Here is a 26,123-nt window from a genome sequence, read left to right on the forward strand (position 1 = left end):
GGTAACATTTTCTTATTTTAGTAAAGCTGTCTCTATCTTTTAATACTCAGTAATTGTTTTTGGTGATTATTATTTAGTAATTTATTACATTTGCTTGAGAAAAGCCTTGCTCTCTGGTTAGGAACAGAAACTCTATTAGCTAGTATCATCTATTGTTCTCTAATTGAGCTCCGTAGACTTTGCCATGTTGGTGAACATCTGTCTTCACCCTGTTGTGGTTGCCGTCTGCAGAAAACTTTGTTCTCAGATGGATTAGCAGGTATCTAAAAATTACAGCTTTCTTTACACAACTGATGCAGAACTACTGCTTTATAAAATTTATGAACTGGTCATCTATCTTAATATTTCACTTCATCTGATTAATAATGTACAGAGAAACAATATTTATCTGAAATTGTAAACTATAAATTCATTTTATGTAAAACCATTACCTTGTTTACAGTTGTCTTCAATATTTGGTAAAGTAATAAAAATAATGAAACAGATGAATTATTTATGAACATGAATATGTTCATTTAAGTTTTGGAAATAGTAGGTCTGAGCTTTTCATGTTCCTAATTTAGAAATGACAGAAAAAGACTTGATTGATTGCACGTCTTCACTGATATTGAGCTGACATTATGTTCTTTATGCAGAGAACTTCTTTTTTAAATTTTTAATTGTTATTTTCATATAATAGATTAATTAACCATTTTCATTTTCCTGCTTTCTTTAGCACTGGCATATTTCTCTTTTCTTTCTTTCTTTTTTGAAAAAAAAAAACAAATCCCAAGTGAAAGAAGAGTCAGCAACCATATGAATGTAGTGCCTGGCACACAATGAACAAAGGAACCCCAGTGTTTTTTTTATTACATCATACTTAGCTCTTATCATTTATCATCTTATAAATGTCATAGTCAAGATAATAGACATATAAACCTTTTTTTAAAAGTACATAGACTTCTCATATTCAAGGCAACATAACCCAAATCATATCCATAATGTTTGCCATAACTCAAGCAAAATGAAGATTCCTTCCTTTTCAATGCTATGGTTATTTTCTAGCCCTTATGTACTTACAGTCTTGTGATGAATCAGGATACTGTGGTGAATGAGTAAAGAGGCAAGAGATTGCTTATTCGACTTCTTTTTTTGATTTTAGAGAGAAAAAAAAAAGGTTGAATGTACGTTGGTGGAGTTTCTCAATGATTTGCACACGTCCCAAAATCTTACAGTTCCTCACTTCTATCATTAGAAAAAAGCTTCCAGTCATTTTTTTTCTTGACATCAAGATTCTGAAAGGATTAAACCCTCTAACAAGCAAACACTGTATCAACAGGCTTATGTATACGGTCCGCCATGCTCTGCAGAAACTAACTATAATATTAGCATCATCTAGAAAGGAAGTTCTGAAGTAGAGATACAGGGCTGATCCTTGCCCTCCCCTTTCTTATTGACCCTTACATTCAAAATCTTTGATGTCCTGTTGAAGTCCAAATTGCATTTCATAATGTGATACTACAAAACCATTCCTCTTTTGTAACTGTTCTTTTTGTCTTAGTCTTACAGGATATATGCTCAGATTGTAGGAAACACCAGCTTGCAAGGCTTTTCAGCATGCCACCCATGACTAGAAAATATTTCCCCAACCAAATCATAAACATGTAGTTTAACCAAAAGGCATTCTAATTTTCATGCTATGTTGAGTATAAATATAAATTCAAGGCAGCCAAACTATCCATTTCCAAATAAGAATGTATACCTACACTCATTAAAAATCATCTGGAAATGTGTATTATTAGCAAATGAGTAAGAAATTTTCACTAGTATAAAATTCCTGCTTTATATAAAAGCCACACTGGCCATTCAAGTATTTGAGGTTTTTTTTTCCTATTTTTTTTTGTAATTTTTACTAAAATGATGAAATTAAGCTTGAAATTAAAGAAAAAAATTAAAAAATACCTCTACCTATAGGGCATCTTCAGAGTGTGCATGTGGAGAGCAAAGCGTCCAACTGCAGAGCCAATACCCAAACTCTCTCTCCACGCTAAGGAAACAGCTCTTGCTTACTAGGTCTTAGAGAACAACAATCCAATGGAGAAGCGACACCAAATTTCCTTCAGCTTGTGCCAGTTTGCAAGTTAAAGGTCAAAGGGCAAAGACACAGAACAGGACTCTTCAGGGAAAATTTTCACAGAAGACAATGTTTAAGTTGTTGTTAATGACAGTCAACAGATCAATATCAAGTTCAAGGCAAGCTGTTCATTGTTTCAAAAGCTAATCCCCTCCAAAGCTGGCTTTTACACAAAGCCAATTGTCTGACTTGTGGGGTGCTTTCCTTCTGACCATCTCTAATAAGTTCACAGCCCAGTGGCTGTAAAGACTTTCACTGCAAGAAGCAGCTCCTAAAATCAATAGAGGTCTGTCAGTTGCTGACTTTTCTCTAGGAAAAAAATATTGATACAAACCTGCTCTGCAGGTCACATTAAAATGACAATACTGCTGTTAGGACAAATTACACTCAACAATGGAATGCTTTGGTGTCTCTTGGCTCTGTCAGTGATCAAATGGATGGCTAAATGCCAGAAGCCACACCAACCCTTTGAGAACTATGGCTGACATGCAATTGGTAATGCATTGGAAGGTATTCATGCAAACTCAGAGTCATTGTTTTAATTCTTTTTTAACCCCACAATGCTAACTGGATATTTTATGGCAAATTGAATTTTCATGCAATGGAGTTTAAATAAAAAAAATTCAGTGTGTCTGAAGAAGAAAAGGCTTAGAGGTTCTTCTAACCAATTATTCAAATAAAATTTCACTCTCATAAGATATTGTTAACAAAATATCTTTTTTTATTTGCCAGAAAAATTTTGGCAAGTCACATCACTGTTGTTTGTTATAAAAGTATTTACGGGTCGCTGTCAGTCATTAAAGAATTACATAGGATTTAAGGTATGCTTTACACATCTGAACTTGTTGAACCTGTGATGGCTTTCACTGTTGGCCAGTTCTACCAGTGTGACCAGACCGCAAGACTGATCCACATGACTCTTGAGCCTGGTCTGATAGTTCTCAAAGGGTTACACCGATGTACGACCAGAGTCGCATGTCTTTTAAAAATAACCATCACTTAATGACGTCAGAGACACACTTGTTCCTGCTCTGCTTTCTGCTGAGTATTGCTGACAGACCAATGGAAGGCCTGGAACAAAGGCCTGACACAACGAAGAAAAACATCACAATGATGTTGGGTCAGGAGGCAAGAGGGGGTTCAGAAAGATTTCAAAACAATCAAAAGGTCCTGTTGGAAAACAGCTATGAGTATGGAGGTGATGAAACGCTGTGGACATAGCTGAGAACAGCTGTAGAAAACGAAAAATGCATGTATTATTAAGGCTGTTACTATATTGCAGATATTTTGGCCCCTTGTTTGTTGGAAAATGGCTGTCCCAACAGTCTAGAGTCCTGCATGTCTGTTCCAGATCTCCCACCTGAAAAAAACGATGTGCAGGAGACTATCCATAGTGGTCACAGAGCTATCTTCTTTGGAGACAAAGCTGTTTTGGGTCTTCACACTTTCCTGAAAGTTCATTTATGGATTTTGTGTTGTTTTTAAAACTCTTTCTTCTTTTGCCTTAAAGCAAAAACCTAATGGGTTTTCTGATTTGCTCTTTTTTCTCTCTCTCTCTCTCTTTCTCTCTCTCTCTCTCTCTCCCAGAAAAGGGCTCAGATTTCAGAAGGAAAAGTATTTTTAAAAAATTAAGAAGAAACTTTTCTTCTATATTTCCTCTTCTTCAGTTAATCCTGAAATTTTACTGGGCATTGAGCGTGCAGAGGAAAGGCCTACAACTGAATGACAAAGAAAGACAGAGGACTGAAGAACAGCAGATACTGTGCCTCATGGAAGCTTCTCCATGAATGTTTTTCCACTCATGTGCAGGACCAGGAACCCTCTAGGTTTGGAAGGTCAGCCCCGAATCAGGCTGCCACAAGCCTGCTCCTAACTAGGAAACAGCATAACAGCTCTTGTCTTGAATCTCAAGTTACCACAAACTCCTGGAAAAGAAAGAAAAAAAGAAATCCCTACATCACACCCACTCTTGCATAGAGCGTTTACAGTACAGTATGTGGCGGGGTGTTCCTTTCCTCTTGAACTGGAACACAGTGTAAACCAATACAAGAAGGCATAAGGCCAAGATGCAGGGAATGACAATAGCTATGGCTTTCACAGTGCTGGCTGTGTTGTCCAGTTTGATGACAATGTCTACATCATCTGGTGGACTGAGTCCTTCTTTATCTCTGTCTGCTGGTCCATCACAGCCCATAAAATCCTTGAGGATGGATCTTGGATACCCAGGTTCTACTTTGAGTATCTGGTTGTTGAATTTCCAATACTCCTTTCCTTTGTAGAAATAGGTAAAGCCTGGAGAGAAAACATACATACACAGATACTACTTATTTGTGATTGTGTATATGCACATGCTAATGAAATAGACTACTTCCCAAAACATGTGTTTTAAGATCTTAAGTCCTTTCAATTTCTAAAGGAAAAAAAATAACAAAAAAACACAACCTTCAGTTCAACTGTATTACAAAGGCTCTAGCTGCTGTATTCCAGGAATTGAACCTTTTCTCTCTATTTATTTATTTACTTATTTATCTATTTATTTCCTTCCCTCCTTCCTTCTCACCTTTCTCCCCTTCTTCCATGTGTCTCTTCATACTTGAGAAAGGGTCTAAATATGGCCCCCAAGCTGGGATAGAACTCTTTAGAGACAGTGGACTGGCCTCAAATGTAGGACAATTGTTTCTCTTGCTTCAGGCTTCCCAGCGCTTGAGTTTCAGTTGTATGCCATCAAGCCTGGCTTGTACGTTCTAAATTTAAAAAGTCCTGTGCCTAAAATACATGGTGGCAGGTTATCTATACCCATTCCTAAATGTGGACTGTAAAGACGGTGTCATCCTTTTTTTGGGGGTGGTGGTGGAGGGCTTATAGGAGTACTATCACATATTCACATCAGAATCATGATATTAACTGTTATCATGGAATTTTGAATTGCTTGAAAAATTAAACTATTGCTGATCCTCAAACTGTCACTAAGGAGACTGTTTGATATACAATAAATAAGTTTCTTACCTATTCGCACCTCAGGGCACATTCTCAACATCTTAGTATCGGTATATTTTGTGCTCTTCTTTAATAAGAGGTTCCCCTCTGTTATTTGGAGAAGTCATAATACATTGTAGGTATTTTATTTTGTCTATTGCTAATTTTAACAAGCAAGCATGTATTTGTAGCATATATGCACTAACCTCATTTCTGGCTATAATTCATTTCTCCTTTGTCTTTTCTCCATTTGTTATTTCCATTTGTCCTACCTACTTATCCTAAACTTGTGCCCCTAAGTACACCTTATGGAAATTTAAAATTTATTATTAATTTTTAGGAATAATGGGAAAATAAATCAGTATTTTATCTTAAAATTACTGAGTAATAATTCTAGTTCATCTATGAAGAGTTAAATAGGAAGTTTCAAATAATTCAGTAATCTATGATGCAAAATATTGTGGATAAAAATAATAGATGTTTTAAGTTCCTAAAATACCTTGTGAATTTTCTTAAAGATATTTTCCAATATTTTAAGATGTGTACCCAGTGAAGTTTCACATTGTGCTACTTGGACTTGGTTCTTGTTTTTAGGTAAAACTAAAAACTAAAATAAACAAACAAGCAAAAACACAAAACAGCAACAAGAACAACAACAACAACAAAAAACACTAAAAACGCTGCAGTAATTTAAAAATATATTTAAAGAGTTACCTATTTTGAACAGAATGTTACAGCTTAAGTGTTCAAAATTATGATTATTATTGTATGTTACTATCATGGAAGAGTTACATTGTTAAAAGCACTGTTTTTATCTTTCTTAACTGTTCCAGCATTAAGAAGAATTAATCTTTTGTTTTTATTGTTTGACAGATACCGAGGTTAAGAGGCAAATACATATGACTAGGATCAAATAAGACTTAAGCACTTTCCCACAGCTAGAGCTATAACATATGACTGCTTTGTAAACACCACTGGGCAAATGGGGGTCATTCCTGAGATGAAGAATTCTGCAAACTCAGGAAATTTTAGGTATGACGTATAGGTCATCATCGGTTACTTCATATTGGAAGTTATTTGGTTCAGTGCTGTAAAAGTCTGTAGTGGCTTTTAACTTGGAAGTAGAGTTACTCAGTCATAGCGACTTGCCAATGAAAGCAGGAGCATGCAGACTCAATTCATCCTGCAAGGGAACGAGTATCACTGTAATGACACTCTGTGTACTTTATTCAGCAAGTCTGGATGAGAAGTGCTGAGGAACTGTCAAATAGCAGACTATGAGATGAGCACAGACGAAAAATGCCATTGATTCATAATTAGATCTTCAAATTTGGTGAAAGTACTGCTTATGGCTATAAATAGGAGAGTAACAGCCACAAGTATCCTCATCTCTAGTTTTCAGCGAAGACTAATTACTACTATAAAGGTAATGAACAGCACAGCAAAGTTCAGAAGAGGCCTCCTTCCATAATGACCAGTCTAAAGTTTTAATTTTACATTAACAAACTCCAAACATGGGAATAGAATTTACATTTCCTGAATATATTATTAGGATAATAAAGTTTCTCAGTAGAACTAAAAGAGGTAGTGTGAAATCTTTGTAAAATACATATGTCACATTTTGTTTGTGCTCTAATCATCTGTAATAATTTAGGCTTATTATCTCCATTTATGAAATATCAGTTCAATAAATTTTCAACTGTTTCACTTACTAAAACATAGGATTGCTGTTCTATTCCTTTGTTATGCTTGTGAGGAAAACTTTTAAGAAAGAAATCAATGAGAGTGCAATATAATTTTATATTGTTTTCATTTATATTTGTTTTGATTTTATTGGATCATTTCCTATTGGTTTATCCTCACAAAGTAATGAGGCATTTATAACAACAACAAATATCTTTACAAAGTAACTTGGAACATTTCTAGGTTAGACCCTGTGTTGCACTTTCTCCTCTTTCTTGTTCTCTTACATGATATTAATTAGTGTTAAAATAAGTTAATGGGTAGACTGAATCTTTTGGTAGGACAATTAAATGAATTTATGAAATACACTTGATACATAGCAAGCATTCATGTAGCATCAGTCATATTTCATGGCTGATTAAAGGAAGAATTAAAATTAACACTTAGATATTAGATGTGACATGATCCATCTAGTAACAAATTGAGAAAAACATCAAATTTGAAACACTTATAAATTTATGGATTAAAATAAATGGGAGAAGACTTTTAGCAGTAGATTTTTAAAATGGTTAGTAAACTAGAGAAATAATTCAATATCCTGTCTCCTTTGATTTGTGATTATCAAACATAATATATAGGGTTAATATGTTGTTTCTTATGACAGCCATGGTCTGACAGTGTTTAGGGGAGTTTTCAGCTAAGCATGGATTAGCAGAGAGTGTCACTGAAATTGGCTGAACTCAGGACAGAGTTGTTGGGACAAATTCCTGTCTCGGACACACTAGATGTATTTTTCATTAATTGTCATAGCTATGTATATCACGTTATTAAATAATAAACATTCCTCAGTAGTAAAGTACTACTTATATTTTCTTCTAATTAACTTAAATAAATATAAATAAATTAAATTGAAACTTCCCAGAGAGTAATATTAGGTGTCAATTCTTAAGAAGAAAAAATATAAATAGAAATTATATATATGAATATATATAATTCATAACTCTAGCACAATAATTTCTAATTATTTAATTTAACATAAAACAATGTGATACTAAAATAGGAAACTCAGCAGCTGAGTCTGTGTTGTGTACCATTTTCTTTGTGCACAAAAGCTCCCTGAGGTGATTCAGGGATCCCCTTCCAGATGGTGATGGGCTTGGGATAGCCAGGGTCCATGGTTTTCATTTCTTCACTATATCTCCAATATCTAAAATTGAACAAAAACAATAATACATATATGAAAAAATCACTCATGGAAGTATACATTTTCATAAATGCTTGCTGTATGCTTATGTACCTCTTAATTTAAAAACAGATTAAAATCACTGGAATACAATTTAACATAAAATTATTCTCTGTCTTCTGCACTGTATTATTATCTATATTCTTCATATGGTAAAAGTATTCAATATTTTAAAGTTATTAATCATAGTAAATGCATAAAGCTAGCTAAGTAGACCTTTAATCCATAAGGTTGCAACCAGCCATCATGTATGCACCTATACATGCACAGATGGACACATATTCATGTTTAATCTTGATGGTCCTAAAGATATAATCCTGACCAAAACAGACAAGATCTTGCTTTTATTAACATTGGAGTTTTAGACATATGATTATATATACAACAAATGTAATCATCAGTGAAGATGTAAAATTGATAGAAGCTATTAACTGCCACAAAGAGACCAAGGCATAAAATGTTATAAATATATAAAACATTAGAAAGCAAGTCCTTTGTGGAAAAATTGATATATGAGGCAAGAAATGCAAGGGACAGCAACTATGGGAGGATCCAGTGAGGGAGCAGAAGAGAGACAGCAGGAGATGGGGACAGGAGAGAGCAGAAGAGAGGGGACAGGAGAGAGAGAGCAGAAGAGAGGGGACAGGAGAGAGAGAGCAGAAGAGAGGGAGCAAGAGAGGGGACAGGAGTGAAGGAGGAGGAGAGAGGGAGCAGGAGAGAGGGGGCAGGAGAGAGGGGGTAGCAGTGAGGAAGCAGGAGAGAGGGGGCAGGAGAGAGGGGGCAGGAGAGAGGGGCAGGGAGGGAGCAAGCCTGAGTAGTGATCAGAGACTGTCTAGGCTGGAGTGCCGAGAGAGGAACTAGTTAGTACACTCTAATGGTTAATGTTAATTCTCAACTTGACGGACATCTAACTAGATCTCTGGGCATTCTTAAGGGATGTAAATTTTTTAATCACTCTAATTGTTGGTGTGTGTGAATATTCTCTGAGGAGGGGACCCTAGGCAGTATAAAATAAAGAATACAAGTAAAGAATTGTAGAGGCTGCCTCTCTTTTCTTTACCAGCAATGCAATGTGACCAGTTGCTTTAGTCACACAATGCTTTTACTTTGCCTACACAGTGATTGAGTGTTTGAAATGTTAGACAAAATAAATTCCCTACTGAATTACTTCTGCCAGAGTGTTTTTTTAATCACAGCGACAGGAAATGAAACAAGACATAATCTAACAATCACTTTGAGTAAATATTTCATAGAATTTAAACTCATACATGATTGTTTCCTGCACTGAACCAAGAATAATTTGGGGCATGGAAAATAACTAACTAATAGCATGGATGTGAAGAACATATCCCCCCCCCACATATTCAACATATAGATGGAAGAACATACATTGCAATTGGCATAGGATTAAAGTTTATTTAAGATTTTTTATTTGCATGATAAATAATGGACCATCACACATGCACTCATTTGCAGATGATATAAATGTAAGTTAAAAGTGAATTGTAAAGGGCTAAATTAGAATTATGGGGATAATTTAAAGTCCTACGGATAACATTGTTGGGACTAATAAGTCCTGGCCTTCAGCTGCTCTTCCCTCCTAGAACCTTCTAATTAAAGTTACTAGAAGCTGTGCCTAGTTAGAGGATGAGAGGATGGGATTACCACCTGTTGACCATTGACTACAATGTATTTAGGTCTACTTTGCAGAACTGTTAATAAAATAAAATTATTGGAAAATGATAATATTTATATGTAAAGTGAAAAAATACTCTGAGTGTAAAACTAAACAAATTTGTGTTAACAATTCTTTCTTCTAAAAAATAAGTAGCTACAAAAAATCTATAACAAGGATATACAATGCATGTATATATGTGTTTACAGATATATTTATTTAGAGCTTACATAGCATGTTAGAATCATGGGTAAAGGAAAAATGTAGTTTATTGGATATGTCTATATTCATAACTAAATTATATTTGATGAATGTAGTCAATGAAAATTCACCTTAAAAATATTATATAAAATACACTGTTAATCTTTCTGGATAACTCTTGTGTTCACATACATACATGTTATTATTTACAGTAATATCAGTCATTGACTGCAGACCTGACTTTAAAAATCACTAAGTAACTGCTAATGTGTGTGTCTGCAGTGTGTCACACACATACTGACCTGTCGCCTTTGAAGAAGTAGGTTTTGCCAACATCTTCCCACCAAATGGCAGAATCAATTCCGTGAGGGGGAATTCCATTCCCAAGGGTAACCAAGTCATGAGGGTAACCTGGTTGAAGAGTTGTATCCTTAAACACCCAGTATTTGTTACCTGTATGAAATAAGTGTAGGTACAGAATGTGTTAGTGAAACATCAGTTACAAGGTACCTGTCAGCATAATGCGTGTAAACTACTATGCGGGAGATCCTGGAAATAAGTCAGTCATACTCACACTGCACGCAACACTTACTCCTCAGTATGCCATACCCTGGAACCATCCCTTACACTTCACAGAAAATTGATTTCAACCTGACATTTAACTGAAGCTTTCACTTTGAGGGTCATCAATAATTCCAGTTAAATGATTCTTCAGTGTGGTGATTTGAATGAGAATAGCCCCCATAGGCTAATAATATTTGTTTATTTAGTTCCCATGGGGTAAATTTTTGGAAAAGTATTATCAGGATTAGGAGGTGTGACCTTGTAGGAGTAGCAATGGCCTTTTTGGAGGAAGTATGTCAGTTGGGTGGACTTTAAATTTTAAAAACCTATGTCAGACCCAGTGGCTCTCTACCTTTTGCTGGAGGATCAGGATTTAAAGCTCTCAGCTATTTCTCCAGCCTGCCTGGATGCTACCGTGCTGCCTGTCATGATAATGAAGTAAGGCCCTGAACGTGCAAGACCCCAGTTTAATGTTTTCTTTTATAAGATTTGCATTTGTGATGGGTTCTTTGCATTACAATAGAACATAACTAATATATTCAATCTTATCTGTAGATTAAACTCACCACTTAAAGTAGCTTTTTCCTTAAGCAATTAGGAAGCCATTTTATCTTGTTCCTTTTTCCTCTCTAGCTGTTGTTATCTGAGCTTGATTTATTTTGTATTTCTTCTGTACTCATCAGTACATTAATTATTTCTTTTTTCTTACTATAATTCTGGCTCATGTTTGCAACACTGGGTTCTGGGATTGCTATTTTGAAGGTTTTGAGGTCTTTGGGAGGTGGGGTCTGGTTGGCTGAAATAGGTCTCTAGGGCCAGCCCTGCAAGTCTAATCACATCCACAACCAAGAAGAGCAGAGACAGAAATGAATGCATGCACCCTCTCCTGTACTCAGCTGCTCTCTATCCTTATGCAGTCCTAAATCAAAACCCAGACAATAGTGTTGCCCACAGAGGAATGAGTCTTCTCACACTGATTAACAAATAATCCAGACATCTCCCCAGAGACATGCCTTTAGGGCAATCTGACCTAGCCAATCGCTCACTGAATGTTTCTTTTCAAGGGGAATCCAGGTTGGGTAAACTTGGCAATTAATATTAACCATTATCTTCTTATTAATCTTATTCAGGCAGCTGTCATAAAACTTATTCAGATGATCACAACATAAACTGTGTTCACTATCTTTTCATATTGATTGTATCATTACAGTCAACTGATTTCTCTCTCAGTCACTAAAATTTGTCCCTTGAAGGCCACTCTAATTGAGAGTAATACAAAGCTTTCTTTTGTCTTTTCTCAAAAGCAAGTACTCTGTAACTTTATCTCCATATGCTCCCTCTACACTAAAACAAGGAGGAGGAGGAGGCAAAGACTCAGGAACACAGCTGAACTGAAAGAGAAAAAGAGGAGGAAGTAAATCAGAGCTGAGCTGTGAATGAGTAAGATACCAGGTGCTCACTCGAGAAGGTGAGCATATGCAGTTCCTGGTTGTAAGTTATCATGTCTTCTCGCTCTCAAGCTCAGTTAATCCATTTGAGCTTTTGTTATAACGGAACGAGGTATCTCTTTATGAACTTTGTGCATCCAAATTCTATATGAAGTATGACATGCATTTGAGCCTCCAAATCTTGGAATCAGAGTCCTGGCTTTTAGCCAACATACCATGCTGACTTCTAGCCAGGTTCCTTAGTGATTTGATGACAACTTTGTAGCTTGTTCTATTTCAAATCTCTTTCTTTTCCAGCTTGCCTCTAGCTTGTCTTCCTTCTGTTCATATTTCTTAAGGCACTAGAAAAGTTCATCTAAACTTTATACCCCAGGTTTTTTTTTATCTTTCAAAGTAAAGCTTTATTTATTTATTTATTTATTTATTGAAATAATTTCTGCCTCCTCCCCGCCTCCCATTTCCCTCCCCCTCCTCCCTCTCCTTTCCCCTCCCCCCACTCCTCTCCCCCTCTCCCCACTCCTCTTCCCCTCTCCCACTCCATTCCTCCTCCCTCTGGAGTCTGAAGAGGAGTCTGGATTCCCTGCCCTGTGGGAAGTCCCCCCTCCATCCAGGTCCAGGAAGGTGAGCATCCAAACAGGCTAGGCTTCCACAAAGCCAGTTCATGCAGTAGGATCAAAACCCAGTGCCATTGTCCTTGGCTTCTCATCAGCCCTCAATAAGCATGGGATAAAACCGGACTCTCTGAATATACCCCAGTTTTTTGTCTAAAATTTTTACGTTTTTTTTCTAATTGTTCACAAGGTAGAATTTTAATGCACACATGTGACATTTCAAGGCTCCTTTCAACATCATTTGCTTACCTCACCTAAAAAAAAAAAACTAAGGTAACCCCTTCAGTATATATTCGGGTAATTTTTGTTGAAGCACCCTTCCTACATAGCATGGTTTGCTTATATTGCCTGAGTGTCTATGCTTTATCTTTACCATGATACTACCTAAATGATATGTTTGCTATTAGCTTTGAATCTTGTTAGCAAACCTGAAAGATGGATCTTATCACAAATAGCATGTCTGAGCAAACAGTCATGGCTCACTACTGTGAAAAAAGACTATGCAGATGCTATATTTAATAGTGTGTTGGGAAATGTCATCATAAAATACATGCTTTCCTCAGGTTCTTTAATGTCTGGACATTTTAAAGTAGGTGCCTCGCCCAACGTCCAGATCAAATCTTTGACAGAGTAACGAGGTAAAAAATCGAAAGAACTATTTCACAGCTCAAGTCTTTTTTAATCCATATCTCTTTCACCTTTAGAACAGCACATGTTAAAACAACAGAGGAGAACTTTTGAAGGTCCAGACTACTCACCTATGTGTAGACTTCCTCCGTCCTTTCCTTTCATCCTGATTCTAACTAGGAGAGGACCTGTGGCTACAATGCCCTCCATGTCAGCTACCGAGAGTGTCTTTGGTCAACTGAGCTCCACTGTGACTTTCCAGTAGAACATTCTATACTTCATAATGTGTATCTTGGCAGTTTTGAACTTTACTCCTTTCATGACAATTTCTTAACCCTTTTCCCATATTCACAGTGGATGAACACACAGAATGAAGTGTTCAGAGCTTTCTTTACATTTGGCTGTACGTCTCAAGAGAGAATAACAAAGTGTTGATGATTTTATATAAAATTCTTATTATTCTACTAAAATATTTCTTGTATTTTGTGATTGCATGTGATATATATGTATATTTATACGTACATGTGCATATTTATATGTATATAAGATGTGTGTGCATGCACGTGTGCTTACTTTTTCAATATGTGATTTTGGTGGGCACATTCCAAGACCCATAGCACAACCTCAGGCTTTGGTCCCACCTTCACCTTGTTTGAGACAGTCTCTGTGTGCCTCTGTGTATGCTCAGTTATTTAGTCTGTGAGATTTCAGGGTTTTCCTGATCTCCTTTCCCATCTCTCTCGGAGCATTTGTGGTACAGGTCTTTGCTTATAGCATCAGGTTTTGCATGAATTCTGAGGATCAAAATTCAGGTCCTTACACAGTGGGCTTTTGAGACTGGGGAAGACTCAGTGAGCAATGTTTCTAAATCTACATGATGGAAATGCTTTTCGATTGGACCAATAGTTTTCATCATACAAGGGGAATAATCAGTCCTTCACTTTGAATGAGTAAGACTTTATATAGAAGATCATGACTCGGTTTTCCTGTTAGGAAAAACCAAACAATACTTTTTATTTATTTTTTATTTATTTTTTTTAACAAACAATACTTTTTGAAATGCAATTAACTGTCCTTGGAAAGAATAAAGTAAAACAAAAACCTTAACAGCACTTGTTGTCAGGTTACAGGATGCAATCCCAGGAGTTATACACCAAAAACATTATGGAGATACCATGACTTTGACTGCTAGGTATTGTGATCTAGAATTAAGGAAATATCAATTGATAATGAATATCAGTACTTAAATTTTCTGTGTGTTTATTAAGGATTTACATCATAATTCCTTCCGTATCTTATTGAGTTAGAATTTTCACATGACAAAACCCAAGTGACTTGGTCTATTTTGTAGTTGGTATGTGAGTGATTTATATTCAACTCTCTTTGCTTTATATATAAGAGTAGCTTTTTGTTTATGTTATCATCAGGGTGCCCTACCTTCAAAGACATTAATGCCTGTGATGCAGAATTAAAGCTTTTGCTGGATTTTAAATGACAGTGGCAGGTTTTGGTAGAGTGGAGAAAGTGGCCTTAGTGACACTGTATCGGAGGAATGCAAATGAGAATATCAAGTCAGAATAAAGACAGAGAGGTGTGGTAAGTAAAAATGATGACCAGAAATACGGGCAGAGACCTTACAGATTAGAACCCGCGGGCATTTCATGGGAATCATCACTCCCATCCAGTCACGATCTGCTAGTTAACAGTCTGTGATAGTCACTGACACAGCAGATGCAGGTTTGCTGCAGAAGCAACACACAAGGTTCCAATCCCTATCGTGCTTATTTATTTTTGTGGGTTCTACAATATTTTCAAACTTTAGGCCAATGTGTTAGCCACTGGAGCAAGAAGCTCAGGTCTTCCTTGAGGAGAACTTTTCCTACAAGATGAGCAGCTCCCTCTGAGAAGTTTAATAGGTTTTTTTGACAATCCTTCTGACCTCCTAAGCCAGTGTTATTCATAGCAAATGTAAATAAAATGATGCAATGAAAGTTTTTGAAAGTGAGGAAAGATTTTATACATGTAGGTAATACTGATGTTAGAAGACTGCAGTTTGAATTATAAATAATATGAACAATAATCTAAAATCTTAGATTTTTGAAAAACATAAGGTTAAATATCTAATATCATTGGAAATTTTAAGTTACCAACTATCAAATTTTATTGTACATGTGTTCCTGGGTAAGGCCAATAAAACAAGGAGATTTAAAACATTAGTATGGCATGTGCCATTGTATTTTAGACTAAGTTTAGAAAATTGTTAATATGTATTTTCATTATAGTCTTCCATTTAATTAAAACTTTGTCACAAAATAAAAAATCTAGAATATGATTAATATTAATCATTAAATTAATGCTATTCCCATGCTTGACGTGTGTTTTTACATGTAGCAAGGCTCCTAAAGATCTAGTGTAACTTTGTTTTTCAAATAGATGGTGACTGCAGTAAAATACTTACTTATGGTAGAGTTCTTTTATTCACTGTACTGCGTAAGAAACAGGTTACTTTGATCTCAAATGAACTTCATTAGAACTTTTAAAACTCCCAAGAACAATGATTTTTCAGCAGCATCAAAGAAGTGTTGGCTCATTTGAAAAAAAGAAAATATGCAAAGAACAGAAACTATTCTGAAATAAGCAAACTTGGGCCATTTTCTGGTCTATTTTAGACATTCCTATATTTTTTCATCTGCTACAAATATTTTTAATGTCTTTCTTCTTAAATGTTATGAGCCTCTATTTGTCTTGTTTCAATTCTGTAAGTGCTATTTTTTTGTCTGCCTCTGGAAATGAAATTGTCAAACACGGTAGGAAATACCTCTTATAGATATGAAGTGATAGCAAAAGTGGAAATGGAGACAAATTTTAAAATGCTTGAGTTTGACGGTGGCTTGTTCTTCATTTAAAAATTTACTTTCTTCTTGAGGGGCATTTTACCAGCTCTATTTTCTATATAGATTATTTTTCATATTATTATCTCATAGCCACTCAGTCAACCTGCCTTGTAATTGAATGTAAACATCTGCCATGATTACGTTCCTCAAATGAGATCCTGTGAGATCAGCTGTATTTGTGGATATTGACACAGATTTCTAGAATCACAGCAGGGGAATGGACTACACACTTGATGGCACATTCCATTTCCTATCCTTTCGGACTAAAGATGCCTTCTTATGAACCCAGTGAAGGAGTTTCGTTAGTTGCCTAATGTAAAATAAAGGAATAAGGGGAGGTCGTTGATCTAGACCCCACAATCACACATGTAACCCAGTCATTGCGCGTACAACAAATTACTGCTGAGAACCTGCTTTAGATCCACCCTCATACCCAGCTCACACTCCTTTGTAGTTTACCATGTGAAGCATCACGGCAAGTTGAGTGAGACTTTATGTAATGACTTCCTTTTTTTAAAATTTACTTTTAGCTATGTATATGAATGTGTGAGGGTCTTTGAATGAGGATGAAGTACAGCGGAGTACTGAGGGGATTGTGAGCTTCCTGATATGAGCACTAGGAACTAAGCTCTGATCCTCTGCAAGAGCAAGCACTCCACCATGGAGCTCTCTCTAATCTCTGAAACGACTTCATTTTTTTTTAAAGGAGAGAACTATACATCTCTACATTTAGTAGATTTTAAATACTAAATTTTAAATCATTTAAATTTAAATCAATCATATAAATTTTAAATCATTTAAGGTGTTGTCAACTTCTGTGTTCCTTCGTTTCACAAAATCTTAAGGATTCTTATTAAAAATAAGCCAAACTAAACTAGGAAAATTAGTGAAAACAGGACAGCAATAACAATGAAATATAACATGGTGAGATTGTGAAAAATGAGGTTGCTGACATATTTAATAATGATTACTAATAGAGATTATTATTAGCAAACACATTAAAATCATAACATTAAATTAAGATTATACATTGTTTTTAATATAGCTTCGGTATATTAATTCCTCACTGTAAAAAGAGTCCTGATACTAGGATGTAACTCAACTCAGGAAGTTGCTAGGAAAGAAGAAACTGATGTGAGGAGCCCTTACTTGGTTATCATTATACCTCCTTATCCAGTAGTGAACTAGAAGGAGAAATGCATTATGTTGATGTTTACATTTAACATGTTCTAGAATAATAAAGAAATTAATTCTAATACAATTCTAATACATGACCCAGCATATGTGAATCTATGGAATACATAAACTGATAGTTTTACTCCTTTATAGAATAACTTTGTTTGATATATATATATATTATGATATATGACAACATAATAAATTACAAGTAATACCATGCATCTAAAGTATATAATTTGTAATATATATATATATGTATATATATATATATTTTCCTGTCAAAATATCAAATAACTAAAATACTAATCATTTTATCCTCCTGGATTTCCACAGGCTTGCCTGTGTTCCTTCCCACTTCACCAAATCTCATCTGTAATCCATGTATTAATCTTGATGAAAGTTTTGTCCACATTCTATTAGTTTCTATTGAGCTTTATAAAATTATATTGTCAGAGTACTTTGTATATTCTGGGGATACTGCAGAAATATACACACAAGACACACTGTTTTCTTTTGTACTTTAAGCTGTCTTTAAAGAAAAAAATGAAAATCTTTGTGGTCTATGATTCAGTCATTCCCTGTAATTCCCAAGCTACATCACAGGTGTCTCCAATACTCGTCTAGAGCATTCAGAGAGTCCACTACTTTCAGCATGAGGATGAGGTCATTGTGATTTCATATATGGTCCAAGGTACATATCAGAGTTTATTTGATTTGTGCATAGCTTGCCACGGTTTAGGCAGTGTTTGTTGGGAGGCCCTTTGTTTCCCCCTACTGAACTTTTTCTGTATCTTTCAAAGAAATCTCTGAAGAAAAAGATGGCTTTTAGATATATGTTTGGGTCTGTTTCTGAACTAGCTGTTCTCTTTCAGTGGCATCTAATTTTCTTTCTTCATGCTGGGGATTTACTGTCTTCAACAGTTGTAAAATATGATTCAAATTGAAGTAATAATCTCACAGACTCTTTTTGTATAACAAGTCTTTCGTGTATGGATTTTAGAGTTAGCTCAACCACTAGTACATATTATACAACAAAGCCTGTACAAGTTTAAGTGGAACAGCAATGAGCCTGTAGATAAATGTGATTAGACTTCACACCGCAACAATATTGATTGTTTTACCATGAATAGAACATAATTCACCTAAAATTTCTGTACTTTTGTTTTGTGTTTTGTAATGTTTATGTGTTACATGTTTTGCCATCAACGCAGAAATATTTAAACTTTTAGATGATAAGGCCTTTATTTCTTTACTAATGTGTAGTAGAAAACAATTTCTTGCTTTGCACTTTTTTTTTTAAACGGAAGCACTGACTGTCTTTACCGTGAAACACATTTGCAAAGGTATTTGCATACTAGATCTTCTCAGATCATAGTGCAGTAACTCGTCATCCTAGCAGAGGCTTATCTACTGTCCAGTATAGTAAAGGAAATGCTTATCCTCAGAAAACAGTTGGGGTGCTTGCTTCTTGTTTAGTTTTCCTGTTCCTTTTATCCAAGAGATGGATTATATGAAGAGCGGTTGTCTGGCCTTCTTTGTATCACACCATGGGAGTTGGGTTGTAGGCTACTGAGTTTTTACCTAACTTTTCCCCTCCTTTTAGGATTTTTCTGCCTTCATCCCAAATACCATAAAAGTAAGACAGGCTAAGTTGTAAGTTTACAAATATCAGAGTCTCAGCCCTTTCATTTAGCCAGTAAGCCACAGCTACGTGGCAATACACAGATTAGTAGAAATGGGTTAAACTAAGATGTAAGAGTTATCCAACAAGAATTTAGAGCTAACGGGGCAAGCAGTGATTTAATTAATATAGTTTCTGTCTGATTATTTATGGGCTAAGTGGCTGGGAACCAACAAGTGGTCCCTTCCCTCCAACATATATGCTTGAATTATTTTCCTTTGTGGATCATCTCTTGATTAAAATAGAAAGAATGGTAGGTAAGTTATACAGTGATGGGGGCTCTGGTATTATGTTGCTCTTTATAAATTTCTATTAACTTCATGAACTTGGCGGCATACCTTGCCTCAGCTTACTTCGCTTACTTGTCAGTGAATATGGTGCGTCCTATTCCCTATCTCAGGATTAATAGGACTGCTAAATTATTACCACATGTGAAGTACTGGGCACATGTGTGTTGTCAGTGGATGCTTGTTATGGCTGCTGCTACTGCTGTGATTATTTTTAATATCATTGCCCTCCTGCTATTTGATAGCAGATGTACCTGAAATATGCATGCATTATCCCACTGTGAACCAAGGACGCACACCACTGTTACCAGTCAAACTGGTGTTCTTGATTGAGTTCTGAGTCTTGTTAATGAAATAGCTTAGAGAGATACTAAGAAGGAAGCTTAAGCACAATTTTATTAGACACTGAGAGGAGCAAAGCAATGGCGAGCATTGAGCAACCACATGTCAGAAAACGGGTCACAGAGTAAAATGATTGAAGTAATAGTTTTAGACAAAAAGAGTAAGAAGGCACAGAGAGTATCTTGGAGGTGCTGACCAGTATCAAAGAGAGAGAGAGACAGACAGAGACAGAGACAGACAGAGAGAGACAGGACAGAGAGAGACAGAGAGAGAGAGAGAGAGAGAGAGAGAGAGAGAGAGAGAGAGAGAGAGAGAGAGAGAGAGAGAGAGAGAAAGAAACTTTGTAAAGAAAAAGTTATTTTTTTCTGAGTAGCTCTGGGAAAACAGAGTACTCAGATAAACAAACGGATCACATTTCTGTCTGTGAAATCTCTTCCCAGGATGCATAGGAAAGTGTTCCAGGAAGAGCAAGTGTATTATTTCATTAACTGGATAATTATTCCTCCCTTCTCGTAGCATGATTTTACATGAATCATCCCTCCTGAAAGGTGGTGGCTTGGCCAGGTGATAGACAGTCAGGTCTACCTCGATTAACTCTTAAGTGAGCAGACAATATTATACAATGCTCTAATCTCTGGAATTTATCAGAATGTCATGTCTCCACTCAGACCAGAAGTAGGTTCCTTCCTTCCTTTCCTTCCATCCTTTTTCTTTTTCCTTTTTCTTTCTTTCTTTCTTTCTTTCTTTCTTTCTTTCTTTCTTTCTTTCTTTCTTTCTTTCTTTCCTTATTTATTTATTTATTTCTCCCTCCCTTTTAGCCCTCCTTCCCTTCCTTCCCTTCTTCTTTTCCTTGACAAGGTCTTACTATGATTCTCAGCTTACATTAGTCTCAAACCACTGAGTTCCAACCATTCTCCTGCTTCAACCCCAGTCTTCCAAGTAGCTGGAGTTGTAGGGATGTACTAGTCCTGCCCTACCCCTTATTTTAGTTTGTGTTATATATAATCAAAATCTAAAATTCCTACAGAGAAGGATGTCACTAAATTTCGACTTGCACATAAGCACACAGCAAATGAAATTATAAATTACAAAACTAAACATTATACTTATTTTGTTTCACTGACATTTTATTTTATTTTATATACATTGTACTTCATGAAATTAGTTATATAATCTCAATAGCCTTCATTTCTTCACTTCCTTTTGCTTCATAGGGCCCTGAACAAGCTGATCAATATGCAACAGAACCCGTCTGAGAAAACATGCTTACCTTTAAAAAAGACGAAATTTCCATCACTGTTTTCATAAACTGCATCAATACTGGGGGGTAAGCCCCGCCAGAAGTAAGTAATTTGCATGGGGTATCCATCCATCACCCTGTTGTTTCTCACTCGCCAAAACCACTGGTCCTGCAAAGCAGACAGAAGCAGTGCTCAGCATTTCCACAGGCCTGGCAGCACTGGAGGGACAATCATGCACTGGAAAGTTTTAAAGCTAAGTATAGAATTCTTATTTTCTTTCACCAACATAACCTGAGAGAGCGCTAATACACCATGGAAAGCTAGTTAGGAAATCCCACCATCTTTAAACAATATTACGTGAATAAATACGGTGTCACAGTTCTCCAGGTTTGTAGGACTTTCAAGATGGAGCATAAGGAGGACAGATAGCATGCTGCTTGGTGGTGGGAGGTGGGCTGTGATTACAGCTATGACATGTGCATTTGCTATGCCCAGTTGCACTTCTACCCACACACAGAATCTCCATGCTCTAGATGCTGAGACTTGAACAGAAGGGCCATATATCTTTGGATGCCCATGTTATAGTTGCTGTCTGTGTAATGATTGATCATTCAATGTGTCTCAAATAGGTCAGTAATGGTAGTTCTACGTAAGCAAATTTATCTTGAAAATAATCATCACAGAAGATTCTACTTAGGCTAATTTTCTCTTCTACCTGCTTTTGCAAAGTGCTTTATTTGACTCAGTTTTAAAACAGTTCTCATATCTATTCTTATTCTTGTGAATAACAGCATTTGGCTTGCCATAGCTGTTTATAAAGTTAATGAGTTATTAATTAGACTGAACATAATGTATTTTCATATCAATCATTACTCCTGGACAGTAAAAGCAAAATGTAACAGAAATCTATGAAAAGTGATACATCTAGTGGTACTGAATAATTTCCAATTGAACATTTCAGAAAAAGATTATTCAAAGTGTTCTGATACTAGGAAACAGGGGTATAATTTGAAAATTGTTTTTAAATATCAAGAATATTTTACTTTATTTTACATTTCATTATATTTCAAACACACATACATTTAATAGAAACCATTTCACTTGAAATCAAATAAGTTTACTATACAGACAAGTGCACATCACAAGTTATCTTTGATTTCAAATTTTGCCCTTCTCCCATCTGAGGCATCTGTGAATTGCTTGGTAGAATGTTCACCAAACATCTGGATGAAAACAGCACAGCCTCTCTGTGCTCCTTAGGATTGATTCAGGTGTTGGCACAAAGTTCATGGGGAATTATTTGACACCACGCACTATGACAATACGATGCTTGTCTCATTGCATCTTTTTCTTGTTCTAGCTATTATTGGTTATTTTCTCTACAGATGAATTATTTAGAAGCAAACAGCAGCATCATTTCTGAATCGCAATTCACATCCTATTCTTTTCCTGTCTTTAATAAGTTTGTCACTTTGGTTAAGACACTAGTCCTTGAGTGACTTACCAGCTGTTATCTAAACGTCAGTATGACTAGCTTACTTAATACAGAGGGATACCTGAGGCATGGGGACATACCAACTCTCATATTGATGGTTTATATTTTTATTTCCTCTAAATCAAAACTTTCTCTAATGAAGATAAAAGGGAAGCTTTACAGACTGAAGAAGTTGTGTGCCTTTCCCCAGAGTTATACAATCATAAACACATTCTGAGGAAGAGGAAAATCTTTAGTGGAGCCGGCTGAAAATGGGAGGGAGCTCTAGGAAAGTAGCTTTTGTTCAATGTCAGCCACATGGGTGATACACCGTCTGTGAGCCACCTATGTTTCTGTAAGTAACTACAATAAACTCATTAGTTTGCCGAACCAGAATTACGCAAAATAATATTGTTGCTCCTGTTTTTGTGTTTTAACCTGCTGTTGTTACTTTATTTGTGATGAATGGGTATTTATTTACATATACCAGGAAAAGTGACACAGCAACCTAACATTCTCTAAGAGGGCAATGTATACTTAACAGACAATCTTCTCAATTTTTTTTTTAACCAAATCACCATGAAGATGATACATGCCATTGGCAAAATAAAAGTGTGTGAAAAACAAGGAGAAAATGTTTGCTTTTGGATCATAATGGATTAATGTAGCAAAGATTTATTTGAGAAAGAGGATTAAAAAAATAAGGATCATGAATAATATGAAAAATAAAAAGAAAGAGTATTGTGTATGTGTGTGTGGAAAGAAAGAGGCTTGTGAATATAGGAAAAGAGATGCGACCTGACATAATCAGTGAAGCAGAAGCTGGAACTTTCCTGTGATACTATCTATCTTAGTTGAAAAGCTCTGATTTTATGATTTGTAGAAATAGTGTCTTTCATGTATCCCTGATTGGAGTACAACATGGCACAACACCTATGAAATCAATACCATTGCATATAGCCAGCATTATATACGCATTGTTTCTTATATCCCGAGTGTCTTCTCTAGAAATTTACCTGAAATCAAGATAGAGTTTCTCCAATGGACAACTATAATGCAATATGACAGAAAGTAAATTCATACAACAGAGTTTGATTTTTAGGATCTGTTATCGGATTTCATCTGTGATATGAAAGTATGCTATGATGTGAAGGATAATAATAAAAGATCCTCATGTGTATTTACACAGTACATAGAATTATACAATATATATATAATGTAGATATTGCTTGTATTTGCTTTTATATACAAATGAATACAAAGAAAATAGACACTAATTGGTTAAATGTAGATTATTAGGTGTCCTTGTTCTTTGTGCTTTTAGAAAATTTCTATAAACACATCTTAAAAATACTTATTCTCTAAAACTCTGAAAAGTTATAGGAAATACACAAACCATGAAAATGTTTGTAAATGTATGTAATGGGTAAATAACCATTCTAATGAGTAAACAGAAGTTTATCAAACCTTCATTAAGTTGATTTAGAAATTGGATGCTAAAAATAATGTCACTGCCAACATCTTTGTTCATAAAAAAAGACATACACCATTATATGTGTGTGTGTGTGTGTATGTATGTATGTATGTACGCATGTATGTATGTATATATCTCATTATGCTCACTATGTAACCATGGGTGACTGGAATTCATTATATAGACCAGAATGACCCCAAAGATGCTGCTTGGTCAAAGACAAATATATTTTATACCTTATAATTAAATTAGTACATGTCCCATTTGATCTTCATAAACACATGCTAGAAAGATGAAATCACACATGGTGATACTGCACAAGTAGGATCATGAGATTTCACGTTAATCTGTTGTTTTTAGGTTACTGCCTTTAGAGAAGTCTACAGGGCATTGCAGTGTTTAAAGAAAGAGAAAGAAAATACAACTAGTTAGTTAGATATACTGCTCTTCAATGCTGAAAAGAAAAAATAAGATGATAACGTGGTGAAAAAAAGAAAAGTGTAAGGGAAGCATAATGATATGTGCCTTGCAAAAGCAATGCACTCTGGGGAATTCTGTGCTATTATGTCCCCGTAGCTGACATAAGCTGCTTTTTAGGGGACAGCCTAATGTCTAAAACAACCATTAGAACAGGCTTCCTACTAAGACAGTCATGAACATATGCCATAATTTTGCTATTAAGAATTTCACAGCTCATCAACACAAGATCAACCAGAAGAAATTCTGGGATAAAGATGCAGCAGTCCATCTGTCCTGGTAAGCACTTTGTATAGTGACTACATTGTTGAGAAATGATCACAGCAAAAACCCACTATAGTAGCAGAAGGAAATAACAAGTCATTGAGGTGCTTGCCAAAACACGGTTAAATTAATAATTCTTAAAATTTTCTAAAGACCTTTTAAGAAGTCAGATTTTACAGTTGACATTTAAATTTAGAAGGTTAAATTCTTCAATAAAAGAAATCCATATAGCTGTTTGTAAGTAAAGGAGGTAACATTTCAGAATATTTTGCTTACTACTGTTCCAAATTTATGTAGTAACTTGTGCAGCTTGAAAATGTTTCAAAAATCTTTTGGTTTTATTTTAGTTTATTCTGGACAGTGAAAAGTCAAATGACTGGTTGGTGTGGACCACTATATCATTCATTAGTATTTATTAAATAATGGCATAGCAAATATGCATTTTAAAGCTTAAATACTTATAAACATCAGTGCATAATTTTGTATGTACATATAGTAATGTAAATACTTTTATCTGATTTTTACACATAATTAAAGACCAAAAAAGAAGTATTGATCCGCTCCCCCCAGAATAAAAAGATTCTAGGAGATGGTAGGCGATAATGATTACTGAGTCTGGTTTCAATAATAGTCCCTGCAGTGATTTCCCACAATTCCTCTGGAATCTATGTTTGCATAGAATATGCATCATAGCATTTTTGAGACATTTTGATTTAATAAAAAGATGCAACATCCAAAATACTTCATTGGGAGAAGGATATCAGATTTCACACATAATTGCTCAAAGCAGCAATATTTTATTTTAATATTGTTTTCCATTTCTAGAATTTGAATATCAGCAATAATGGCAGAGTGGCTAAATTCCAATTCAGATATCTAAAATTAGGTGTTGAAAACATAAAACATCTCATTCACTTCATTGTATTAGTAGTTTTAGATACAAAAAAGAATCTAGATATAAAAAAGAATCTAGACATAAAAAAGAAAGCTAGACAAAATGGGCAAGGTAAATATACCCTTTAAAATGTATATTCAATTGGAAAGACCAAAGTTGATTCCAAAATGTACTACATTGCCTGTATAAAAATGGGGCCTGCCTCCCACTAAATATAAGGAGCCACAAACCGTTGTTATTAGAAAAAAAATATTTATTTATTTATTTTTTTTTTTGGTTTTTCGAGACAGGGTTTCTCTGTGGTTTTGGAGCCTGTCCTGGAACTAGTTCTTGTAGACCAGGCTGGTCTCGAACTCACAGAGATCCGCCTGCCTCTGCCTCCCGAGTGCTGGGATTAAAGGCGTGAGCCACCACCGCCCGGCTGAAAAAAAATATTTTTCTTTTATTTTTTAACTGAAGAAAAAATACATTTTCCACATATACTGTTTAATATGTACCTATTTGTGCAAGGTATGTAAGATAATGGGTTCAATGTCAAACTTTTTTATTAATTAATTTATTTACTTAATTTGTCTCCTCTCCCTTCTCTTCTCCCAGTCCCCCACCACCACCTTGCCCTCTGCCAACCCCATCCACACCCCCATTTCTATTCAAAAAAAAGGCAGGACTATCATGGATACAACAAAACATGGCACATCAAGTTGCAGTAAGACTAAGAAACTCCTCTTGTATTAAGGCCGGGCAACAGAACCCAGTATAAGGAATAGAGTCCCA

At 35.5% G+C, this 26,123-nt stretch overlaps 1 protein-coding gene across 1 annotated transcript in view; it reads right to left on the bottom strand.

Annotated features, from left to right (window-relative positions):
- Positions 1 to 2,811: 2,811 nt before the first annotated feature.
- Positions 2,812 to 26,123, bottom strand: part of Mmp16 (matrix metallopeptidase 16) — a 184,758-nt gene continuing 161,446 nt past the window's right edge. The window contains exons 7-10 of the mRNA XM_075966915.1: positions 20,795 to 20,933; positions 10,194 to 10,344; positions 7,864 to 7,979; positions 2,812 to 4,405 (exon numbers count right to left, since the gene is read on the bottom strand). Of these exons, the coding sequence (XP_075823030.1) occupies positions 4,071 to 4,405; positions 7,864 to 7,979; positions 10,194 to 10,344; positions 20,795 to 20,933 (741 nt within the window). The 3' untranslated portion in view covers positions 2,812 to 4,070. The remainder of the gene's footprint in view (positions 4,406 to 7,863; positions 7,980 to 10,193; positions 10,345 to 20,794; positions 20,934 to 26,123) is intronic.

The sequence above is a fragment of the Microtus pennsylvanicus genome, chromosome 3 (assembly GCF_037038515.1).
Source record: "Microtus pennsylvanicus isolate mMicPen1 chromosome 3, mMicPen1.hap1, whole genome shotgun sequence".
Taxonomy (NCBI): Eukaryota; Metazoa; Chordata; class Mammalia; order Rodentia; family Cricetidae; genus Microtus; species Microtus pennsylvanicus.